This window comes from Bombus pyrosoma, linkage group LG1, assembly GCF_014825855.1.
Source record: "Bombus pyrosoma isolate SC7728 linkage group LG1, ASM1482585v1, whole genome shotgun sequence".
Lineage (NCBI taxonomy): Eukaryota > Metazoa > Arthropoda > Insecta > Hymenoptera > Apidae > Bombus > Bombus pyrosoma.
In genome coordinates this window covers 8,252,754-8,265,121 of record NC_057770.1, presented here as the reverse complement: position 1 = coordinate 8,265,121, position 12,368 = coordinate 8,252,754, and the positions used below count along the sequence as shown (strand labels likewise).

Sequence of the window (12,368 nt, the reverse complement as noted above, 5' to 3'; positions counted from 1 at the left end):
AATACGAGCTTCGAAATTCTCTCCGATCTGCCGTATCTCCCCTCGATTCTTTGAAATCCATGGGAATATATCCAGCAAGCGAATCTTCGATTACCGCTATATGTTCGATTTTCGATCGAACGTAAAATAAGCCTTCGTTTTTTAGTAAAAAAACACTTTCGAAGTTATCGCGTGGCGACAGCGTTAGCCAGGAGAGAGATGATGCAGTTTGCTCCGGAGATGGGTAACAAAACAGGCACTCGTATCCGTCTATCCATAAGTCCATTACAGGATTCGTATGAAAAATAAGGAAGAATCGTGAGAGTGAACAGAAGGAGACAGCGAAGACGGGAGGCAGGAAGAGGCAAAAGCAGAACGGTAACCCGTGGTAAGACGGCCGTAGAGAAGAAATGGATGTGGAATAACAGAGAACGACATCGGTTGTGACGCACACAACCGCGCGTATTTCACGTAGATGCGAGTAGTCCGTGACAGCGTGCCGCTGGCAGTTGGACGGCTCTGATGCGAAGAAGGACGGATAGGAAATCTAAAAATATTCTTCCGTCGCGAAGGAATCCCCCCGAAAAGGTTGACTGTTCGAAAAGCTCTTCGGGAGTATGTACGAAAGAGGGGATGTTTCCCTTCTTTCCTAGTGGCATTCTGGTGGTACCCCACCCTTATCGCCATTTGCGCCATTTCGAGGACTCTTGGGTCTGCCTTTTGCCTCGTTTCCCCAACCGTTACCTTCCATCGCTCTCTCGTCTTCTTTCCTCTCGAATACCGCGAGGAACTTAGCATCATACCATTGGCATCACCGTCATCTTCAAGCAGACCTTTCTACTTTTCTCTGTGCTTCTTATCCTACGACATCGTTGGCCTGCCCCCTTCCCCCTCCCCAATTCCCTTCGTAGGATAAAGTATTTCCGATTCGAATTTCCATTCCCGATATGACGCCGCGCGTTCGCGTGGTTAGCCTAGATAGACCGACAGACCGAATGCTCGCCTCTAAGCCGATTCTAAACTACGGTCGATAACTTGCAGTTTCCTAGCCTCCGACACCCTAACCCCTGGACGAGTAGGAACGGCTGAATGCACCTTCGTAGCCCCTTCCACTTTCCGTGACCAGACCGTTTATACGACACGCCGCGCCGCGTCGGCCGTCCTACCGACCTCGTCGCCCAGACCTGCCTAGTTCCAGCTGTCTAAGCACACATCAAATCGAATTTCTTGTACGGCCTGAGACGCCTATAGGCCATTCGTGACTCCCCGAGCAGCGACACCCAGCTGCTTTACACGCATTACTAAGTCATAGGCTCCATGGTGGCATGCGACGTCGGATTACGTGGCTCTAAAGAAACATAGACACACACACACATATATAGACACGCCTGTTTTCACGTGGACGAGAGACGTGGCCATCCGATCTGTCCAGGCTTTTTCGACCGATTTCGAGTTTCTATCGATCGTTAAGGACATGGTCCCGAGATTTCGAACACGAACCGGGATCCATCGATCGGATATTTTATGGGAATATTATGTCGACACCGGAAATTTTGGAATCAACAGCCACGTGGAAATTAAGAATATGAAATGAATTTTTTGTTCTTCTCCCGCATCGGCTTCCGACCTTATTCCAGCTGGGATTTTATCGACGGAACGTTATGAAAGCCTTTTTTCCTCCCGATTTCTTGATTTATTGCCGACGGATTTATCGATTCTGCTTCTTGTCGTTTAAAGTGGCCGAACGTCTCGCTGATTTCGCTGTTGCCGTCATTTTGTACGCGTGTTTGTACAATATCGTGCAATTCTATTTTTATTTCGTCTTTCACTCGGTATTCTTATTTTCTGAATGATATTTACGTACCTCAAACGCGTTTAAAAAGATTTTAGCTGAAAGAAACAAAAGATCTGGAAGAAGGGGTGCGACATAATTTAATCCGTGTCGCTAAAAGTCCATAAAAGTATGCAATGTAGTTGAAAACTTAAAAAAGGTACGAGAAATCCTAAATATTAACAAGCAAAGTATCATTTACATTTTAATGAATAAGGGAAACGATATATCTCATTGATTCATCACTATTAAAAAATTTCTCGAATTTGTCATATTTTTCCACAAACTTTTACATTTTCCGTGGATCATAATTTTATTCTGCCGCTTATTTGGTTAATTTCTATGGCCCGAGTTCCCCTGATAAAAGTGTATATAATGTATCTCTATAATTGCGTTAGACTTTAATTTCGTGTCATTAATCGGTGTCGTTAAAATTATTATTAACGTAGCGATGTGTCTTGCGGCATGAAAAGTAATAACGTCCAATTTATTGATCTGCAGTGAAGCTATAAAAGTTGGGGGTGGCTAGAATCAAGTAGCAAGAATTCTCAATGAGAATTGGGTAAGAACATTCTACAAGTTGCTAACATCACATAATAAAAAGAAAGAACAAATTTACCAGAATTCGAAAATTACTGGTATTTGTGTAAGAGCAATCCATCACCTAGTATTTAAATTGGTTCAAAGCTTATCATTATTTGCATCTTATTTTGCATCAGCAAAGATAAAAATATTTATCGCAAAGAAGAGATTCAGAAGATTAATACAACAAAATCCTCTGTTTCGATGTTACAGTCTAACAGATTCCAATCGATTGGAACAGGTGTTTCTTGTTTATCTACAAACCATAATCAGTAGAATTAGTATAGGTCACGCGGCTCTAACCCACTCATGCTTATTAGATAAGCAAGAACCCCAATCTTTGAACGATATAACGTAACATACCAACTACCATCAAGCATGTCATACTGCAGTGGAAAAACTGCGACGCTACGAAAAGAATAGTAAATCTGCCAAACGATATGAACAGACGATTAAATTCAGAAGAAAAGTTAATAAATCCTGCGCGATCTCCATTCACGCCATAGCTACACCAAAATCTGTAAATTACCAAATCCTAATTAACGATATAGAATATAAACGAAGAAGCGTACGGCGATGCCTAATAACTTCGACGTCGAGTCAACGTTAAAATTAATAATAAAAAAAGACTATTTCTGCCACTAACCAAACGTATCCATAATTTCGTCACTCCGGTTTTCTGCTTTCTCGCGCATTAATCAAAAATTCTATCCGTGCCAAAGGATCTCTCGCCAACGTTGCTCGGGGAACCTAGATGCGAGTTACACGGTTCGATGCTCATTAAACGCAGCGATCCCGAGTAACATAATCGAGGCCGAAGGAAAACGAGAATCCGGGGAATTCGCATTTCCTCGTACATCTTAAGAGAGCCAGGATGTTGGACGATGATCAGAGCCCGCGATTTAGGTATGTGTATCCGGCGGTCGAAGGATATAGTGGCAGTAGGATACGAGTGTTGTAAGGGTCGGGGGCGAAAGAGGTGAGCCAAGGGGCGGGGAAGAGTGAAGTGGAGAAATTTTCGCGTGTTCCTCGAGGTTAACGGAGACACCCGGAAAATTTATACTTCGGCAATAGTAATACCGTGGGTGTGAGGCAGGTGCCGGCGGTGGTCCAGATCGATAGAACATTAAAACAGAGGGGAAACGAGAGGGTCCGTACCTTGGGGGCAGTCGCCCCAACGAATAACCTCACCATAAACGGTGGCAAGGCTTCTTTTACTTATGGTCGTACATTTAACTTCGCCGTGATTTACGTCGCGGATTTTGGCGGGTCACGGTAAAAGTCGTTCCACACGACCCATCTCCTTTCGAAAAATGATACTTTAAAGCGTCACGCGTTGGCCCCACTTTCCTATTTAATCAACGAAATTTCTCGCGCGAGTTACGGAGATACGGATAGGGAAAACGTGTACAGTGTACAGAATCACATAGTCGATGTTCTTGGTATTTTTCTTTTCACAACGGTTTCATTTATATTAATAAATAAATTGCGTAATTGTTTTCATTACGTACTTTGCGTAGAATGTAATATTTATGTTCACGAGAAATGTCTTGTTCAAGTTTCAGGCGCAGTTAATATCGTTTGGTTTCTCTTCGATTTGAAAGGAACGATAGTTGCTAGATGACCAAATGTTATTCTTAGTTTCATGTTTGTTGATATTGGTTCTTTAAATTGGGAAACATGAACTATTTTAAGCATTCATTTTTTAACAGATATCAGGATTACCTGGTGCTTTTAATTAATTATGATGCGTACTGTGTACAGTATATTAATGGAAGTGTTTGCAGTTAGTGGGAAAGACTTTTAGTTGTGGTATATATAGAATCTACGATAGAAGAGATAGTAACTACAGTTTTACTGGTGCTATAGATTTCTGATATTTTTTAGAAAGGCAATTTGCAAAAAAGAAGAAGAAGGAAGAAGAAGAAAACAAGCTTATATCGTAGCTAAGGCTCATTTTCTCTTGTTAAAATCATTATCTTAGCTACAATTTCATATTCTTTGAAATTTCGGTAAATTTGCGTTATTTAAAATAATTACTCTATGGTCGAGCAAATTAATAATAAACGTAATTAAACTTGTGTAAGACGTACCGCTTTTTTAACAAAGGAAACGAAGCCATATCCTTTGGATTTGAGCGTCTGTGGATCTCTTACAACTCTGCAATCTCTGCAACAGAAACAAGTTCATTTGTTAAATATAAATTTTCTAGTGTGCTTGAAAATTACTTGCGGTAATGTAACGCGAAAGTTTTTTCCATGTTCAAAGGCTCATTTCCATAATCAACCTTCCATCTTTCTAAATTTTAATTAAGCTTTTTTTAACAGCGATATTAGTGGTATGAAAATAACGTTTCAGCATTCCATGCAACATTGAACATATCCCTAATTAACCAAAGTAAAATCCAGAAATTTAAATTCTGCTAATCGTATAACATCCAACAAGGTTGCATTAAATTGGATAATTTACAATACTTTTAACATTTTTTTCATAATATTTATACTTATTTCATGCATGCAATACGAGAGAGCGAAATCCAACGAGAAAAACCCAGCACTCGTTTTCAATAGAAAAGTTCAAGCAATTTTCACAAGATTGAAAATTGAACGTACGAGTATTATTCCCTCCTATTGAATAACCAAGAACGAACTTAAAATGTGCAACTATTTCAATTACATCCTGTCCATTTATTTAGTTACATGTGTATAGAAGGTTTTTTTTTTTGAAAAAGAAAGAAATTTCATCTACCGGCGGAACCTCGCGTAGTTTTAAATAATTAAACATAGTGTCCATGTCAATGGATTGTAACACGGTTAATTAAGTCTATCCTCATTAAATATCTCTCATTAAAATATCATCATTGCACATTCTACGGTTCCTGGTGATTTAATTAAAACAATTCAAAATTTCCAATATATTCCATTTCTTTTTTTTTTTTTTCATGTTGTAACGTAGTCGTAGGTTTAAATAAATAAGCAATCACATCTACTTCGTAAACTGATCGAAAAACCAGAAACAAGTTACATGAAAGCAGTACGCGCTATAATCTTCTTACTACCTTGAATTAACAGATAGGGGTTCCGTGACATTTGGCAATCATTCCATTTACCTCATTTCCCCGATACAATGTAACACGAAAGCAACAGATTAGCGGAAGCAGTTCTTTTTCGAACTTAACGAGACACCTCTCTAATAGCGCGTTGCTTTTCCCACTGGCCGGTTAATGAGATGTAATGGTTTTTCAGAATTTCGCGGAACAGAAAAATCTGCTCTTGACCAGTTATTACGAATTAATAGCGGCTGAACGATGGGTTCAATTTATTCCACGCGCCGGCGAATTTCGAAGCATTTCGTGTTCCCCCGAAAACTGCCAACAACATTGTCGAGCGAGTTGAAGCCCAGTTGTTGGACGCCCTCAAATTCTTCCTCATAATTAAGATTCCAGCAATGCCTGTCAGACAAAATTAGGAATACTCGTGCACGGGGTAACTCCTCTGCGTCGTTCTTCTCTCGACTTAAATAAAATATTCTTTCGGCCAGTGGAAGCTGGCATGCGGCTCGAATAAAGTTTCAGGTTATAGGTCTGATTAATTTCTCGTCTCGTATCGTCCCTAATTTATTTTTCGTTGTGTACTGTACGATAGAATTCAATGAGAAGGAGAAAAGTTTGACGAAAAAGGACGTTGTTATTTTGTTTCCATTATCAACGAGATCGTATATAAAGCTTTGGTATTTTTATATTAATTTTGTATTTGATCTTTTCGAGAGCGAATCTATTTTATTTATGGCTGCTATTGACTGTAACAAAAATTTGATTATACGTAGCGATATACCTGGGCTAATCGCGAAAGAATTTAAGCGGCCCTTTTTGTATGAAAAATTACCTATCGTATTTTAAAATCGAATGTCAATTTTAACGAATTTTAAGCTTAACATTTTTTCGTACGGCCCTCTGTGTCTTCTTTATTACTGGCTCTGTCGCGTTAAAATTGAACTAAAATTTTCTGACTTTTACAATAGCTATAAAAAATTAAGGTATACAACGTACATTTTCATTTTTTACAATTTAGCGTGTTATATATTATTTAAAGTTATAGGTAAAAGTTGAAAATGATGCAGTATGAAATGAAAAATATAATGTTTTATCTTGACGTAATTTATGCGAGGAAATACGAAATTGTGACGTTATATATATTGAAAAATAAATTTTCATCTCCTGAGAAATACCAAAACTTGACATTCCCACTTTTTCTCGTGGGCCCTTCGCATATTTCCAGTGTTAGATGATACATTCAAGTTTATCAAAAATATTTTATTCAAATAATATCTGGCAAAAAGGACAAAGGCCCTAAGAAAGCCATCAAGTTTGTCCCAAATGCATTAAAATGATTGCAGAAAGGCGGTTTGACAATGTTGTATTTATCTTCGTTACACTCTCCCACGCCAGTTCCTCGAAATGGAAGGACTCGATCCTTTTTTTCGACCGGAAGAGTAATCATTAGACACGTAATGCGCGGAACATTTTTATCGCGACTTAACTTATTACGCTTAAAAGGGTCGGCAAAGAACATTTTCCATAATGCAACTGAATAAAATTGTGAAAAGCAGTAGCAGATATCGGAATCTTGGGAAGGCGGAGGAAAAAATTGAAATTGGAAAAGGAAAGAGTCGAGCTCCAAGAAAGATTGAAAAAGCGTTGGGTAAAAAGACAGAACGCGGAAAGGGATGAAAGAGTAGGCAAGCAAAATTACGTGATTCAGGGAGCAGTACTACGTTAGTTTCTCATCCTAGTTTATCTTCTTTCTCTCTGTTATATGCAACCCTTTCGGTTTTACTTGTTTTCTAGCAATTTCCTCAGTCACTAGAGCAATTAATCGCATACAGCGCGCGATTCGAAAGAACTGAACGCAACGAAACGAAATAACAGATAGGTATAGGCACGAGTAAAACAAAACGATTATAAAACACGCTTCGTGCACGAATCGAATGCTAAATGAAATACGAAAACAAGTTTAATTACCGTATATCAATCGTGAATAATTAATCGAAGCAACGAAACTGCCTACAGACAAGTTGTTTTATTTCTATGCAAGAATTCTTTATGCCTCGATCTCATTATAGTTTCAAACGAGAAGAAAATGTTTAACGTTCTAGGAAACGTTTAGCATAGAAATCCTTGAAAATGATACGAAATTGAAAATGACGCGAGGAACGTAGCAGGATTAAATATCAGATTTATAATGTATAATTTATTTGTAAGAAAAATGAAATTATACCAAAATATCATTTAAATGACGAATTAACTCGCCATTCCCGGCAAATAGCAAATTAGAAATATTTAATTTTTCTCACAAAATCTCAACTTCCATTTCTAATGGAACAGAAAATAATTACAGATATAATTGTGTTGCATGCGAAATTTCTTTAATTTCATTCTACATTTTCCTCGTTACATTCTCCGCCATGCAATAAACCGAGTTAAGAAGGTCAAGTACGAAGAGACCGGACAAGCACTAGTTTCGAGCAAATTTTACTCAAAACTACTATGTTGCGCAAGAAGCTAAACAAAGTTGCGGTCAACTGTAAACACGGCCTTTCAGCGGAGTTATGCATTTACTTTCTCTCTTCGCCACTAAATACTTATACTCGCTTAAATTGCTTTTCACGTCGACGTCAGTATTTAGTCAGCCCTTAATCGTCCTCATTTTTACGCAATAAAGAACAGAGCGCGTCTTCAATTGTTAACCCACTGCGGATTCGCGAAGAAATAATATTTGAAATTCTCATGGTATCATTTCAGACATAATGATTGCAATTTTATTATAAAAGAAGGAATATCAATACTTAAATTAAAAAGCTGATTTTAATTCCATGTGATTTTCATTTGTATGTTCCGAGCAAATTATATTAGTTTTAGCTGAGTAGTAGCTTCCTTTTTCACCTTTTCAAATTCAATATAATTGATATCTATGTGACGAATTATGTTAAAGAGTAGAATAAAATTGAAAAATGTTTCAGCTGAATCATATTCGCTAGATTCATTTACGATATAAGTACATTTTACAACGAAAGAATTGATTTTATACCTATGTTAGTTAAGAAATTTTTATTCTTCGGTAAAGTACTTGGGCAAGAACTATGAACATCTAAAGTCTTCAATCTTTCTGATTATTACCATATACGTAATATGTATATATATATAAAAGCTATTAGTTTATAAACATCTATATATGTAGATGTAATTAGTAATTAGATTTTTCACCCAGGTCTCTACGACAAATTGACAAAATTCTCTATAAATTTATTGCCTTTGCAAAAATGTTCCCTGTTCGAGATGGGCAAAACCATCATATGAAAGGCGGCCGTAACGCGATCTTTTACCAAATATTTCTTACAAATTACAGAGCAAACGTAGCAGCGAATCTTCTTTCGAGTGATCCGCGTGCCAGCCAAATCGTGCCATTGTTTCCTGCGACTTTTCAGTGAATGCCGGCGAATGTCACAGTACACGAACATGAGTAATAGTCAATATAAGTTAGATGTAGAGCACGCCAGTCGCATATGTCGTTGCCCACACTTCAAGTCTCCCACCCTTCGTTCTTCCTCATTCGATATAGCAGCCGCGAACTCTCCCCGCTGCACGTTCTCATTGCGCGTTTCAACCCCTGTCCACCCGTTCCAACCTCCTAGTGCTGTCCCCTTCTCTCGTCTCGCCTGTCCTTCCCCTCGGCGCATCACGCCTCACCCCTTTAAACACGATCGGTCCTCTTTTCGTTCCCTCTTTTCGTTCCCTCTTTTCGTTCGTGTTCTATGCGCGACACTTCACGAGGAACGAAACAATCGCCAGCAACGCCATGGATTTACGTTTTCACCGCTAAAAATCGTAAATTAATGCACGGTTATTGACGCGATAAATCTCGAAATTTAATTCAAGTTCCATCGAGAGCTGTCGAGATCCAGCGACACCCTCCCTTCCTCTTTGGTCGCGTGATATAACCGCGACAATGGCGGTAGATACGCAGCCTGCACGACAAAACCCAGATAGGATAAAGAGTTAGTTTGAATTTATTGCGAAACGTAGTGGCCGAACACGCGCGATGGCCGTCAGGTTGAATCTCGTCGTTGCCCAGCGCCGATGATTCAAATTCCACGCCCTAGACACAGCGTCCGGTTATACGAAAGCTAGGCATGTCTTTCATCCTATCAATCCCGAGCAAGTCTTTATTCCATCGGGCTGTCGCGATCCTCGCCACGACGTGTTTTATTTATTGGCTCGTAGCCTAGTCGAGTTTGAAACCGGAGCACCGTGAAACTGGTCCGCGACTATCGCGAAGCAGTTTCACGCAACTTCCGCGTGAACCGTTTTACGACTGATATTATATCTACATATATATATATGTACAAGTTTAACGATTTGATCAACAATTCCAATATGTATGACTTTCTTAATATTTAAATGAAATGTGTAAGAAGATTGGCCAGAAGAGAGGAGAAAATTAGCTGCAAATGAGCAATATACGAGTATTGTGTTTTTATAGTAATTATGGTAGAACGTGTGTACGAACTTTGTTTTATGTCACATTTGAATGTCGGATTACGATGGGGATAAAGAATACAACATTCAATGAAATTGGTCTATTTAAATACAAAATTTTATTTGCTTATTTCTATTTCTATTTGTGAGGATACTGTTTCTTTAAACACATAAAATTATCAATTCCTTACCTTACATTCCTAGTTAATAATGAGTTATGTGTTAGATCTCTTTTTTTTGGGTTATACTGATTTAGTGTAATTTTATTTTCTAGATAGGTAGCCTAAAGTACAATGAAATTAGCGAGTTATTATTTCTTTCATGTTAGTTTCATGCTAGATATCGGTGTATATAATTAATTGTATCGAACGTCACAAGGCTGTAATTACGAGAATAGTACTTACAATATTCGACATAGCCAATTCAGCCTATTGGGATTTGTCTCGTATATTCATTGCAACTAGCTGAAACTACGATAATATACTCCATGTTTACAATTAATTGTTTCGCCCAATATCCAATACGCTTTTGTTAACGCTAGTATATTTGTTAAATCGATTATATAAAACAAGCTCAGTCTTTGTTCTTTTTTTAAGAAGGTCTATTTGTATTACACGAACCTGTGAAACGTTTTTGTACGGCAAAACTGGAATAATAAGAGTTCCGTATAAATGCAACGTTGTCTCGTCTTATCTGACTATCTCGAACAGCATGCATGTCAAAGAACAATAACGTAGCATGGATTGTGGATAGAATCTTGTCTTTTTGTCCACGTGTTTCCAACCCGTGAAACTTTTACGCGTTAACTGTCATCGCCTGGTACTTTTTCATCCCCTGTCAGCGCTACGTGGCAATCTAGTAGGTGCTATAGAAGCAGTTTTTCTCATCGCACAGGGACTCGAACTCATTAATTACCAATAATAAAAAGGAAGATGCGTCAGCGCGAAAAATCTTTGTACCGCGAAATCTTCCACCTTATCATCGAATAGGTAAGAATCGAACGGAACCGGTGGCGAAGAATATCGCTTTCGAAGGAGGAAAAGCATCGGAGAGAACCACGAGATATGAATGCTGGTTGCTCGGGCTTCATCAATCTAACCTGCTAATCACTCGCGCAGAGTGTCACTCTGCCTGTTCGGCTTGATCGTTATCGTTCGTCGTTGTTGGCACGTGTCTCTACGTCTTCGTCACATTACGCTTCTTACATAAGTTGGTATGTTTGTGTTAGGTAGTTGGGTAGCAGTGGTAGATGGTAAATATGCAGATAATATCGTACGTAGTTCTAAAGTCTCGAAGTTTTGCACTCAGGAACCATTTTAACATCTTTTTGCATTAATTCGATAACTAACGCGCGATGATTAATTCTAGTAGCCGAAGTTCCACTGTATGAGAATGGAACTCGTAACGTATCCTCCTCACAGGCTAAATTTTGTATACGTCTTTTACACATAATTTTATACACTGTACAAGATGATCTCTTGAATTAAAAAATTAGTATCTAGCTTTGCGAAACGGACAGTTAAATGGTTTGCTTTAACAATCGCGTATTTACAAACGCCGCAGGCAATTCTAAATCTATAAAGATGATACCACGAAACGCGAGAGAGAAAAAGTTCGTTTTCAATCATCTCCATAAACTTGCACTATAGTGCAAATACCGTTTGGCCTAAACGATGTAACCGGAACCGATTAAATCGATTACAGTTCCGAGAATTCGCGGGAAATATCGTAATCCAATAATTCCACCTGGGTCGATATCGCTTCGCCTCTAACAATCGGCAATTTCGAATGGGGAAGGGGGAAAAACGTTTCCCGTTGTCTCGTATAGCAGCGGTGTGCGTCGACGAGGTTCGCGCGAGAACACGCGACACTGCAAATAATACCATACTGCTGAACATATCGAGCTTAGGCGACGAATTCGCGAAACCAAAAAGCAAGAACGTGGAAAAGGAAAAATGAGGAAAGAGAAGGAAAAGAATGGAACGAGGTTAGGAGAAATGAAAGAAGAGCGGAAAGACGTTCGATATCTCGCTAGTCCTTGAAACAAGGCATCGGTGAGGTAGACGACGGAGTTATCGCGCTGCCGGTAGAAACTATTCCGGTATCGGATGAAAACGAAAGGGCGCGCGGCGGGGGAGCGGAAGTGGAAAGGGGGGAGTTTGCTTACTTTTCACTAAGTGCACTCAATGCCGAGCGCGCGAACTAATTGTCGGTGGGATAGGTTGGCCCCGGTCCTGCTGGCTGGCTTGGGCAGAGGTAGATGGGGTTGGAACAAAGTCGTGTGTTCACTTACTACCCAGGGACTCTCGAAGATTCTAGAGTGGGCTTCGATTTCGAGATCGCGATAAATGAAACTGGTCGTCGTGGAAACTCGTTCTTCCTCGACCGCTTCGACAGACCAGTTCGTATTTCCCTCGTTGACGCGTCTAAACCGCTTATTAA

The 12,368-nt window shown here is 39.2% G+C and overlaps 1 protein-coding gene across 14 annotated transcripts in view; it reads right to left on the bottom strand.

Annotated features, from left to right (window-relative positions):
• Positions 1-12,368, bottom strand: part of LOC122571105 (nucleolysin TIAR) — a 582,639-nt gene that overhangs the window by 64,694 nt on the left and 505,577 nt on the right. For all 14 annotated transcript variants that reach the window (XM_043734405.1, XM_043734425.1, XM_043734455.1 and 11 more), the window contains one exon: positions 4,486-4,561. In XM_043734405.1, the coding sequence (XP_043590340.1) occupies positions 4,486-4,561 (76 nt within the window). The remainder of the gene's footprint in view (positions 1-4,485; positions 4,562-12,368) is intronic.